General features: G+C 42.8%; 1 protein-coding gene across 1 annotated transcript in view; it reads right to left on the bottom strand.

Moving 5' to 3' along the window:
- Positions 1 to 13,046, bottom strand: part of LOC141051171 (uncharacterized) — a 218,882-nt gene that overhangs the window by 37,338 nt on the left and 168,498 nt on the right. Inside the window, 1 exon segment of the mRNA XM_073548036.1 lies at positions 7,592 to 8,423. Within this exon segment, the coding sequence (XP_073404137.1) occupies positions 7,592 to 8,423 (832 nt within the window).

Raw genomic sequence — 13,046 nt, 5'->3', positions numbered from 1 at the left:
ACGGCAATCCCGTAGGTGCCGAGGACGGACAGGCAGATTTCATCGGATGGACGGGCAACAGGCACTTCTCCTGACAGAACGGTCCCCAGCGTAGTATATCGCCCGACCGCCAGTCCAGGGTCGACTCATGAGTCCGTAGCCAAGGGAGACCTAGAAGGAGCATGTGAGACATAGTAGACATGACGTGGAAGGAGATCTTCTCCCGGTGCAGGTCTCCAACCTGCAGCTCGATCTCTTCGGTGGCCTGGGTAGTGATCTCCTGCAAGGATGTACCATTGACCGAAACTATCGACCGAGGAGTCTCCAGGGATCTGACAGGAATCCGGTATTTTTTAACCGCCTTGAGTGTGATAAAATTCCCATCCGCCTCAGAATCCAGAAAAGCCTCCTCTGAATAACGCTTGGTACCAAGATTCAGTAACACGGACACGACCAGGGAGGGAAAGGAGTCACGTACACCTAGGGAGGCCTCTCCCAACAATCCTAGGCAGAGAAGTTTCCCGGCTTCTTGGTACAAGAACGAAGCAGATGAGAGGAACTCCCACAGTAAAGGCAGAGACCAAGAGTAAGCCTCTCCTCGCGACGCTGTTCGACTGACTTGCCACGATCCACCTCCATAGGCTCTGAAACGGAGGTCGCAGAAGGCACGGGGCACGAGTGGAGAGGTCTGCGGTTAGTCGACGGGAGGCGGGAAGGCCTTCTCTCTCTGGCTTCTCTGGATTCACGGGCATGCTCCTGGAACCGCGGGTCTATGCATGTCGCCAGAGAGATCAGATCCTCTAAAGAGGTGGGAGTATCCCGGCCTGCCAGTTCATCTTTGATCCGACCGGACAGACCACGCCAAAAGACCCGTACTAGGGCCTCGTTCCAACCGAGTTCGGAGGACAAGGTACGAAAACGGATGGCATACTGTCCCACCGATAGGGTACCCTGATGGAGGTTAAAGAGGGACTCGGTGGTGGAAGCCAGGCGACCCGGCTCGTCGAACACCTTGCGGAAGGTGTCCAAAAAGGTGGAAAGCTGAGAGATGAGTGGATCGTTACATTCCCAGAGGGGATTCACCCATGCTAACACCTCCACCTCTAAGTCCTTGCTACAACTGAGTGTTAACACACTCCACCGTCTCGCCACCACCCCACATAGAGCGACCGCTCTGACCCTGGCTAACCTAAAGGCATAAGTGACCATTACCTAATTCAGGACAGCCCTTAGTTCAGAACTACTACGGCGACTTATGTGATCAAGGTCTTGAATGACCGAAACGTCATTCTGTCGCAATCACTATAAGAGCACTTGCTTTCAATAAATTTCACTAATAAGCAAATACTCCTTAAGTGTATGTGTGCAGTGATTCTAATAGACATTTATGTGGGACTCATGAGCCTCCTTCACTAGCACCATACCCCCGTACCTATCGTGTGCTAGCCATTGAATCTCATACTATAAGTGGGAACCAAAGGCAATTTTGGCGCGCTCGGTGGGATAGTGCTGCGGCAAAAGTTCAAAATGTAACCGGCATTGGTTCAGAAATCCTCGACAAAACTTAGGGTCACAACTATATCGGGGGGCTTGCATAAGCGCGGGTGCGGAGCTGAGGACTGGGCAGAAACGGATTGTATGGAAAGGAGCCGATTATCTACCGATGCCATATAGTTGAGGATATGGGCCTGGGTGTCGCGTTGCTGTGTGAGTTCTTGCTGGAGGCTGGCCAACTGGGAAGCATTCCCAGGGTCAGAGGACTGTAAGGCAGATAAACGGGACTCCATGGACTTAAGAAATGACATAACCCTAGTCTGGTTTTCCCGGAGGAACACCAGTTCCTTTTGGACGGGAGCCGCGGTACCAGCAGGGTCCATGGCCTGATTATACTGTGACGACTCCTGGAGTGGACCCTCTGGGTCGTTGCACCAACCCTCCTAGGGCGAACTGACCTAGTGAGGACCACCCCCTATACAGGGCGTGTCAGGGGCAAGCCCAAGGGGGTGTGGTACTACGACTGTTGGCACCAGGTAGCCGGCTCACAGGAGACACGAATGAGTGTGTCTGCAGGAATGTGTAAAGCGTGGACACAGGGACACGTGGTGTACAGGACGGTACAGGGTGTACTCAGGAATGCGTTAGATACAGGATAGTGCAAGACGGGTACACGGGAGCACGTATGGCGTGCAGCGACTAGTACGTCCGGGTGTGAGCAAAGCAGGACGCGTGCAAAGGAGCACGTCAGAGTACTGAGTTAGGCAGCAGGTTTGCCAAGAGGTGTAACAGAGTACAGGAATAAAGTGTGTGCCAGGAGGCACAACTGAGCATAAGACAGAGTACCGGATCAGAGCGTGTGCCAGGAGGCAAAACTGAGTATAAGACAGAGCACAGGATCAGAGTGTGTGCCAGGAGGCACAACTGAGTATAAAACAGAGCACAGGATCAGAGTGTGTGTCAGGAGGCACAACTGAGTATAAGACAGAGCACAGGATCAGAGTGTGTGCCAGGAGGCACAACTGAGTATAAGACAGAGCACAGGAACAGGGTGTGTGCCTGGAGGCACAACTGAGTATAAGACAGAGCACAGGAACAGAGTGTGTGCCAGGAGGCACAACTGAGTATAAGACAGAGCACAGGAACAGAGTGTGTGCCAGGAGGCACAACTGAGCACAAGGCAGAGTGCAGGTTCAGAGCGTGTGCCAAGAGGCACAGCAGAGTACAAGGCAGAGTACAGGTTCAGAGCGTGTGCCAAGAGGCACAATAGAGTACAAGGCAGTGGACCCGAATACAGCGCACAGCCAGGCAGGGACACGGCAGACCAAGCCAGGAAGTGCAACAATAATCAGGCACCTCCCATAGGAAGAGGTAGCCTGATATAGCACATGATCACTAGGGCTTCCGGGTCAAGTCCTCCAATACCATAGAGAGGACAGGCCCGGAGGCAGAGCTGAGGAGAGCGTGCGTGCGCACACAGAACATGGAGAAAACATGAACCTAAGTACGAGAGGTGCGCGTGTGCACCCGGCGAGACCCCCGGAGCGGCCGCAGCTCCGGAAGAGGTGATGTCGGGACCGAGGTCGCGCCCCCAGGTAAGCGCGGCGTGACAGTTTGTTTAGTATTTATTGTCATGCATATCCCGCGTTATGTATGGTAGGTTATGCCGTTTACCGATCAGATTAATTGATTTTATATTTTGATAGATCGGGCGTTTCTGAATGCGGCAAAACCAAATGTGTGTGTATGTGTGTATATATATATATATATATATATACACACACACACATATATATATATATATATATGTATATACATACATACATACACACACACACACAGTATATATAATATATACTTGAGCAAGTGGTAAATCTAAATTTATTGTCAACATATTTTAGATGGTGAATCCTTATGCCAAAAGGAACAAATTTGAGGGGTAAGACTTACCAATTTGCAAAGTTCATTTTTCCTTGGCACCCTAATATACAGTGCCTTGCGAAAGTATTCGGCCCCCTGGAACTTTTCAACCTTTTCCCACATATCATGCTTCAAACATAAAGATACCAAATTGAAATTTTGGGTGAAGAATCATCAACAAGTAGAACACAATTGTGAAGTTGAACAAGATTTATTGGTTATTTTAAATTTTTGTGGAAATGCAAAAACTGAAAAGTGGTTCGTGCAATATTATTCGGCCCCTTTAACTTAATACTTTGTTGCGCCACCTTTTGTTCCTTGGGCCATTTCTGATCAATCATTATCCTGGTGAAAGAGGCACTACAATTAGGGAATACCTCAACATGCTTGGTACAATGTTTGGGTAGATGGTGGTGGTCCACATAAATACCAGGACCTAGGTTTCCCAGTAGGACATTACCAAAAGTATCATACTGCCTCGGTCAATTTACTTCTTCTCTGCTGCCGTGTTCTTCAATGGTATACAGTTGTACTCAAAAGTTTACAAACCCCGGCAGAATTTGTGCTTTCTTGGCCTTTTTCCAGAGAATATGAATATGAATTGACTCTTTCTCTCTCTGGGTTCTTATTTCTTTTGATACCTCTACTGAGGTAAAGTAAACTCCTCTTGAAAGTGATAGAGGGGATAGAGAGGAGAAAATGGGGTGGGGGTGAAGAAGGGGAGAGTGGTACATGGAATAGGAAAATTTTGCTTGAAAGGGATTAATTTGAAGTCTTATACACATGGTCGGGCAGAAGTGAAGTCCACGGGAAAGGTTTATTCCTAGCGAGTTGGAACAAAATGTCCTTACCCCTGCTAGGGCAGTTATCTACTTTTGTTTTGTTTGATATCTATTGTTTAGGTTTGTTACACAATGTTGTGAATGACTATTTTTTGATCTAGCTACATGCCATCACTGTCCTGTAATTATGCTACCAGTTCTGATCATCCAATTTGGTCCTAAGTATGTTTATTGTGTCATGGAATGTTAAGAGTTTGAGATCTCCTCCTCAAAAACGCATGAAAGTCTTCAGGCATTTAAAACGCCTAAACCCGATATAGCCCTTTTACAGGAAAAAACACCTTCTTCAGACAGATTTCTCCAGACAGATGATATTTTGGGTTCATACTATAAGGACCTATTTAAAAATCCACAGCAAACCCCTTTGTTCACAGATACACTATTAGATAAAGTCAAGTTGTCTTCTTTCTCAGATTAACAAAAAATATCCTAAATAAGCCTATCTCCTTAGAAGAGGTCACTAGAATAATCAAGAAACTGAGTACAAATAAAGCCCCTGGCCCAGATGGCTATACAAACGAACTTTACAAATCTTTAATTACTGAAATTTCCCCTTTGCTGGAATCAATTTTCAAAAGTATCTCAAGGTGATCCCATTTTTCTTTCAACTTACTACTGAAACCAGACAAATACCCTTTATCCCCTAACTCGTATAGGCCTATATCTCTCATTAACTCTGACATTAAAATCATGTCCAAAATAATAGCTGACAGACTATTATTCAGTTTTACCTGACCTCATATCTCCTGTCCAGGGGAGGGGTTATAAGAAGTTGCTCAGCCACTTTGAATATCAAAAAACTTTTGGTGCTGGGTAAAGTCCTTTCCTCACCTGTCTTAAAAGATTCCGGTGGGATCATTTCATTAGACATGGAAAAGGCCTTTGATAACATTAACTGGGAGTGGCTATACAAAGTCTTAGTAAAAATGTCTTTAACAGGCCCCTTCTTTAATTACGTTTGCAATTTATACTCTTCTCTGAGAGCTCAGGTTTTTTGTCTACTCCCTTCCCTCTCAAAAAGGGAACGAGAAAGGGATGTCCATTGTCCCCTCTCCTTTTCAACTTGGCTCTGGAACCCTTAGTCCGAATCCAAATACTTTTTCTGGGATCCGAATAACCAAGAAATCGATTCAGGCGGCCTTTTTTGTGAATGATGTCCTTCTATTTTTGTCCAATCCATCTCAACACTTGCCTATAGTGCTTGACCTGCTTAGTGACTTTGGTTCTTATTCCAGTTTTAAAATCAATGTTAAAAAATGTGAAATACTTCCATTAACTGAAAAAGGAATAAAACTGTATTCAAATATGTCATTGGGCAGTTTGTCTTTAGCACATTCGTATATTACTTATCTGCGAATTAGAATAGGCTGATTGCCAACATCTCTGTACACCCTAAATTATCCTCCTCTTATAAAGAAAATTATTAGTCAGCTGAAGGCATGGCAGGATTTACCTTTATCGTGCATGGGGAAAGCGTCCTTGGTAAAAATTATCAGTACAGCCAGGCTCATGCACCAACTTTAAACCTTACCATTACTTCTGAAACACTCCGATGTCACCATACCTCAGTCATTTTATCTAGAGGGGTAGACGTCCTAGGATTAATTTTCCAAGCATTAGAAACTACAATCTTGCCTGCCTCTCCCACTATATAATGCAAAAAAAAAAGACACACGTACTCTGACCACACGCTGGAATCCGATTATGTATACCCCTTTAACTTAACAGCTCTCCTCCATTCCCATATTGCCTTATTACCTTCAGGAGTAAAGAGATCGGTAATTTTTAAGGACACTGTCTCTACTTGGAAGGCAGTAAGGAAAAAGTTTGGCCTTTCGTTTAGAATTTCAAAACACCTTCCATTATGGCAAAATCCCGAAATCCCACAGGGTGGGGGAAACAATTTTTTTTTTAAATGGCAACAGGCGGGAATAAATAACGTCTCTCATGTTCTCCACCCAACTGAATTGAGATGGCTAACATGTGCAGAATGTCTAGAGAAATATCTACCTCGCCAGCACTATTTTCAATTTGAACAAATCAAACTCTCCATTATGGCCAACTTAAAAGACGTCACATTTGAGGTTGCCTAAAACTAGTTGGATGTCATATTGTTATCACCCCTAGGTACCCCTTTAATATCGGTTCCTTATTCTGTAATGAAATCTAATCTATTGGGGGAGCATCCGGACATCTTCTTTAAATGTTGAAAGCAGCAATTAGGCTCACTCACTGATTCCAAGATTGTAGACATCTATGATGCTTATTAGTGGACACACCTGTCAGGAACACGGCACTGAACTTGCTCACTGAGCCAGTGCGCGTGTCCTGAGTAAAGCGAACTGTGCTCAAAGATACCTGTCGAGCGGGCAGCAGCCGAGTAGATGCGTACTTCAGAACAGCAGGACCTGAAGCATGTGACTGCTAGGGGCGTGGCCTAAACTCCAGAGAGCTAGGAGCTGCAAGAGAACTCCTAGCAGGGTAACTGCGAGACAAAGTTACCAAGCGGCATAGACAGGGAGGATAGTCAGGACGTAGCCAATGAGTCTTACACAGAGATAGCTGCAAGGTACAAGAGGGGCGAGCAGAGAGTAGTCAGGTCACAGGCAATGAGTCATACACAGAGAGGACAGCACAGTACAGAATTAACAGGCAAACTCACAACGGGAAAAAGAACCGGGTCAGAACCGTATAAACAAGCTATAGCAAAGCACAGGCACACAGAGGTCAGCACACTCGGCCAAAGGCAAAAGTATAACTGGCAGGGATTGAAGCTTCCCAGGTGTTTAAGAAGCTCTCCCAGAACAAGAAAGAGGCCACAATCATTAACCCCAGGTGTGCAGGTCAAAACCTGCACTGAGCTCCTTACATTAACCCCTGACGTGCAGCTCAAAAACCTGCACTGGGATCATGACAACACCTTGATTTAAAGTGTCCGTTTTGTCACATTATTTTCAGGGGTACCATCATTTCTGTCCAGGCCTATTTCATGAGTTTTATTTTTTTTAAATTCTGTGGAAGCATGGTTCAAAGGCAATGTCTGGCTTTCATTTGTTCATTTTCATAGATTTTTTATTTATTATTACTTTTGTCAGATTCAAGTTATTTCTGTCACCATTGTGGGTTTTTCTGTCATTAAATGAGGGGCACCAACAATTTTGACCATGTGTGTAAATAACTTGTTGACAAAAAGATTAGAGAACAATGTCAAGAATCATTCTGACCAAAAAGGCAGCAGCCATGCACAATGCTTTCCCTAATATGAAGTGTGACTTCACTTTAACTGTTTTAGTTTTTCCTAGTGTAATCTAGTGAAATGGGTTGTTTTTTTCATAAAAACAATAGTAAATAGCTACTTGTTCATGTGATTTCTCTGATGTTTAACAAGATGAGATTTCTTGGTGAAATATGTCCCGCATTCTAGACATGAAATTGACTTCTTTCTTTTGTGAGATTTTTGATGTGCAAACAGAGAAGAGTTTTGGGTAAAACACTTTCCGCATTCTGAACATGAATACGGCTTCTCCCCTGTGTGAATTCGTTGATGTGCAACTAAAACGGATTTATAATTAAAACATTTCTCACATTCTGAACATGAAAACGGCTTTTCACCAGTGTGAGTTCTCTGATGTGTAGAAAGTCTGAATTTTTCTCTAAAACGTTTCCCACATTCTAAACATTCAAATGGCCTTTCACCTGTGTGAATTCTCTGATGTCTATCAAGTTTTGCTTTAGTCCTAAAACATTTCCCACATTCTGAACATAAATGTGGCCTTTCACCTGTGTGAATTCTCTGATGTCTAACAAGTTTGTCCTTAGTCCTAAAACATTTCCCACATTCTGAACATGAGTAAGGTTTCTCCCCTGTATGAATTCTGTTATGTATTACTAAAGCAAAATTATCCTTTAAACATTTCCCGCATTCTGAACATATAAATGTTTTCTTTCCTGTGAAAGTTCTTTTGTGTTCGCCATCCCTTCTGTTATTTTTGTTTTGCTTTACAGTCTGTGATGAATCAGAAAATAGGACCTGTAGGTAAGGATCAAAGGATAGATTGTTTGTGTCAAGGACTGAATTCATATCTGGAATAATGGCGTGCTCTTCATATATATATGGTATGATACCACCATCCTCTGCTTTAAAAGCTGAAAGTATCAGCTGTTCCTCTGAATTCCTGGTACAGTAATCTGCCAAAAATAAAACAAATTGTGTTAATATTTTAGAATACTGCCATAAGGGGGTTTTCATGTTTCAACAAACTTTTGCCCATAGGCTCATTAATTTAATAAGTAAAAATAACCCCTGAGAATTACTTATCCTCTGGCGTTTTTTCGCTATAGCTGACAATGTTTACCATCAGTTTCTCATTTTTCCAACAAAATTTACAAAACCATTTTTTTAGGGACCACATCACATTTGAAGTGATTTTGAAGGGCATAATATAACAGAAAATGCCCAAAAGTGATACCACAAAACTGTAAAAACTCACACTAAAGTGAGTACCTAGACAATAACAATTAATAACATATAACAGGAATGATAAGTGTGTGTCTCTATGCAAAACTGAGCCAAGGGTAAGTTACCTTTCTGTGGTGAATAGTGACATATGAGCGCTGGAATCGCAGGGATATTGCTTTGCAGGCAGGTAACTTTAAGGTCCTTCACATGAATAGTCCATATAGAGCGATACCTGATATCGTGGATCAAAATGACCAATGACGGTGACTAACGCCGGTCTGTGGCTCTGTGACGGCCGCCTGTATAAGGTACAGACGCCACGCTAGGGAGAAAGCCTGCAAGGTGCAGAGACGCTGCAGGACCTTGCGTGATGTCACAGTCACTTGATAGATCACGTGACAGGCTAAGGAGCGCTATGAAGCGCTCAGGGGACAAAGAAGATTTTCCTACGCGTTTCGGAATCTCGGATTCCTTCCGCATGGATGGCCCCATAGAGCCCAGATTCCTCTTATATATCCTATGTCACTTTGAATAAACTTTATACATTAAAAGCAAATAGTTCAATTTCGCTATTCAGACCGTGCCGGATCAGGGTATCCAGTTCAAATATCCATCGGCTCTCTTCTCTGGACATTTGGTGTATAAAGTTTCCTTTCCTCCAACTCCTGTTAACCACTTTGATCCCAGTGAATTTAGTATCTTTAATGGAACCACTATCATGTATTAGATAATGGTTAGAAAGGGGATAACCTGTGTATTTTTTACAAATATTCCGCAGGTGTTCCCCAATTCTAACATGAAGCGGACGTTTGGTGCACCCTATATCTAATTTGCCACAGGGGCATGTAATACAGTATATCACCCCCTTCGTGTCACATGAAATGAAGTCTTTAATGGCCACTATCGTGGGCCCATTGGTGACAAAAAACTGCTTTCTAATGCTCAATTTCTTACAGTGACACTTCCTACAGGGAAAAAAACAAATGGATGTTGCTGTAGGTGGAGGTTTGAGGCTTCTGTAGGATTTAAAATGGAGGGGCTATCATATTCCCCAAGTTATTTGCTCGTCTGAAAATAAACCTCGGATAGGCTGGTAATACCTCCCCAATGATTTTATCATTCCTCAATATTCTTCACAGCCCTTCCCATGCTGGATTATAGTATATAAGGAAGTAATATTTTGATTTTATCAATGACTTAAATAAAAATTGCTATTTTTTAAATTTTACGGCTACCACCAGTTTTAAAGAAGTTAATTTTTTAGATCTAAAAATTTTTTTTAGAGGGCAACACTATTCAGACGAAATTATTCCACAAACCCATGGACTCTAATAACTATATTTCTTTAGATAGCTGCCACCTCCCAAGTTGACTCATTAACATCCCAAAGAGCCAATTTATACGAGCTCATAGGAACTGCTCCAAGATGATAGATTTTAACGATGAGAATGCCACCTTAACAAAAAATATTTTCCAAAAAGGGTATGATATTCAATCCCTGAAAAATACCAGAGATCTAGTGGGTAGCATACCACGTGAACAGTTACTCCAACATAAAATAAAAACTGGAAATAACATTATGGAGGAAATCCAAATTATCACTCAATGTAATGCTAATAGCAATATTTTTAGAAAAATTGTAAACAAGCATTGGAGAATATTGAGGAATGATAAAATCATTGGGGAGGTATCACCAGCCTATCCGAGGTTTATTTTCAGACGAGCAAATAACTTGGGGAATATGATAGCCCCCTCCATTTTAAATCCTACAGAAGCCTCAAACCTCCACCTACAGCAACATCCATTTGTTTTTTTTCCCTGTAGGAAGTGTGCACCCTGTAAGAAATTGAGCATTAGAAAGCAGTTTTCTGTCACCAACGGGCCCACGGTAGTGGCCATTCAAGACTTCATTTCATGTGACACGAAGGGGGTGATATACTGTATTACATGCCCCTGTGGCAAATTATATATAGGGCGCACCAAACGTCAGCTTCATGTTAGAATTGGGGAACACCTGCGGAATATTTGTAAAAAATACACAGGTCATCCCCTTTCTAACCATTATCTAATACATCATAGTGGTTCCATTAAAGACACTAAATTCACTGGGATCAAAGTGGTTAACAGGAGTTGGAGGGAAGGAAACTTTATACACCAAATGTCCAGAGAAGAGAGCCAATGGATATTTGAACTGGATACCCTGATCCCGAACGGTCTGAATAGCGAAATTGAACTATTTGCTTCTAATGTATAAAGTTTATTCAAAGTGGCATAGGATATATCAGAAGAATCTGGGCTCTATGGGGCCATCCCTGAGGAAGGAATCCGAGATTCCGAAACGCGTAGGTAAATCTTCTTGGTCCCCTGAGCGCTCCTTAGCCTGTCACGTGATCTATCACATGACTGTGGCGTCACGCAAGGTCCTGCAGGGTCTCTGCACCTTGCAGGCTTTCTCCCTAGCGCGGCGTCTGTACCTTATACAGGCGGCCATCACAGAGCCATAGACAGGCGTTAGTCACCGGCCGGAACTACGTCTTCCATTAGAATCCTGGTCATTTTGATCCACGATATCAGGTACCGCTCTATATGGACTATTCATGTGAAGGACCTTAAAGTTACCTGCCTGCAAAGCAATATCCCTGCGATTCCAGCGCTCATATGTCACTATTCACCACAGAAAGGTAACTTACCCTTGGCTCAGTTTTGCATAGAGACACACACTTATCATTCCTGCTATATGTTATTAATTGTTATTGTCTAGGTACTCACTTTAGCGCGAGATTTTACAGTTTTGTTATATTTTAATTTTTATTGGACAAACTAAGTGGTTTTGCCCTTAAAACTTGCTGCTGTTGTATTTTGTGTACCACGCTTAGCGCCGTCTGTTCTATATTGATTTTATCAAAAGTGATACCATTTTAAAGATTGCAATGTTCAAAGTGCTCAATGCCACATTCAAGAAGTTTATTAACTCTCTTGGTGCTTCAGTTATTAAAGCAATGTGGAAGGAAAAAATGATCATTTTTCCGACATTTAGCCCCAAATTTTACATTTTTACAAGGGTAATAGGAGAAAATGAACCATACAATTTGTTCTTCAAGTCTTCCCGAGTATGGCAATACCACATATGTCGTGGAAAACTGCTGGGTGCAGGACGGGGTTCAGAAGGGAAATTAAAATTGGCTTCAATAGATAGCGGACACCATGTCGCATTTGCAGGGCCCCTGATGTGCCTAAATTGTAGAAACTCCCCACAAGTGACATCATTTTGGAGACTACACCTCTCAAGAAACATATCTAGAGGTGGGGTGAGCAGCTTCAAAACCCACACGTGCTTCACAGAATTTTAAACGAGCCTTGAAAATGAAAAATTTCATTTTTCTCACAAACATGTTCCTTTTGCCCAAAATGTTTAATTTTTCACAAGGGTAAAAGGAGAAACTAGACCATACAATTTGTTGTACAATTTCTCCTGAGCATGCTGAAACTACATATGTGGTGGAAAACTACTGTTTAGGCGCACAGGATGGCTTGACATAGAAGGAGCACCATTTGACATGTGGAGCGCAATATTGGCTGGAATGATTAGCGGACATCGTGTTGTGTTTGCAGAACCCCTCATGTCTGGAAAACCCTTCAAGTGATCCCATTTTGGAAACTACACCTCTCATGGAACTTACCTAGAGGTGTAGTGAGCACTTTTATAGCGTTGAGCCGGGAAAATGAAAACATAAATTTTTCCAGCAAAAATGTTGTTTCAGCTACAAATTTCTCATTTTCACAAGGGTAACATGAGAAAATGGACCATGCAATTTGTCCTGAGTACAGTGATACCACATATGTGGTGAAAAACTACTGTTTGCGAAGTAGCTCCAATTGAATTATGAAGCGTAATTTTGGCTGTAACAGACTGTGAATGCACCTAACATGAAAAAAGAGCAGAAACCATCTCAAGTGACCTAATTTTGTAAACAACCTCTTGAGGAATTCATCTTGTGGTGTAGTGAGCATTTTTAACCTACCAGGCACTCCCTGCATGTATTGCGGCTGTCAAACAATTGTGAGACATACATCCGCTGGGAATTGAACATATTTTTGAGCATGCCAAAGACACTCTGTTAGCACACGAGCATGAACGTGCTATATCCAAGCACATTCGCTTATCACTAATCACTAGTGTACTTTTCAGGTGTGCACAAAACTGAGTCTAACCACACTTTTATACACTTAAAAAGACGGACACCGCTGGATCATAAGCCAGACAGCTTCCACAGTGTCTCCATCTGCCTCATTATAGCGAATGTTCCGTCTGGGTTTCCATCTGTATCACGCATTTCAGATATTTCCAGGGA

The sequence above is a fragment of the Dendrobates tinctorius genome, unplaced genomic scaffold (genome assembly GCF_039654945.1).
Source record: "Dendrobates tinctorius isolate UK_male_01 unplaced genomic scaffold, ASM3965494v1 ptg000155l, whole genome shotgun sequence".
Lineage (NCBI taxonomy): Eukaryota > Metazoa > Chordata > Amphibia > Anura > Dendrobatidae > Dendrobates > Dendrobates tinctorius.
This window is presented reverse-complemented; position numbering and strand designations above follow the sequence as displayed.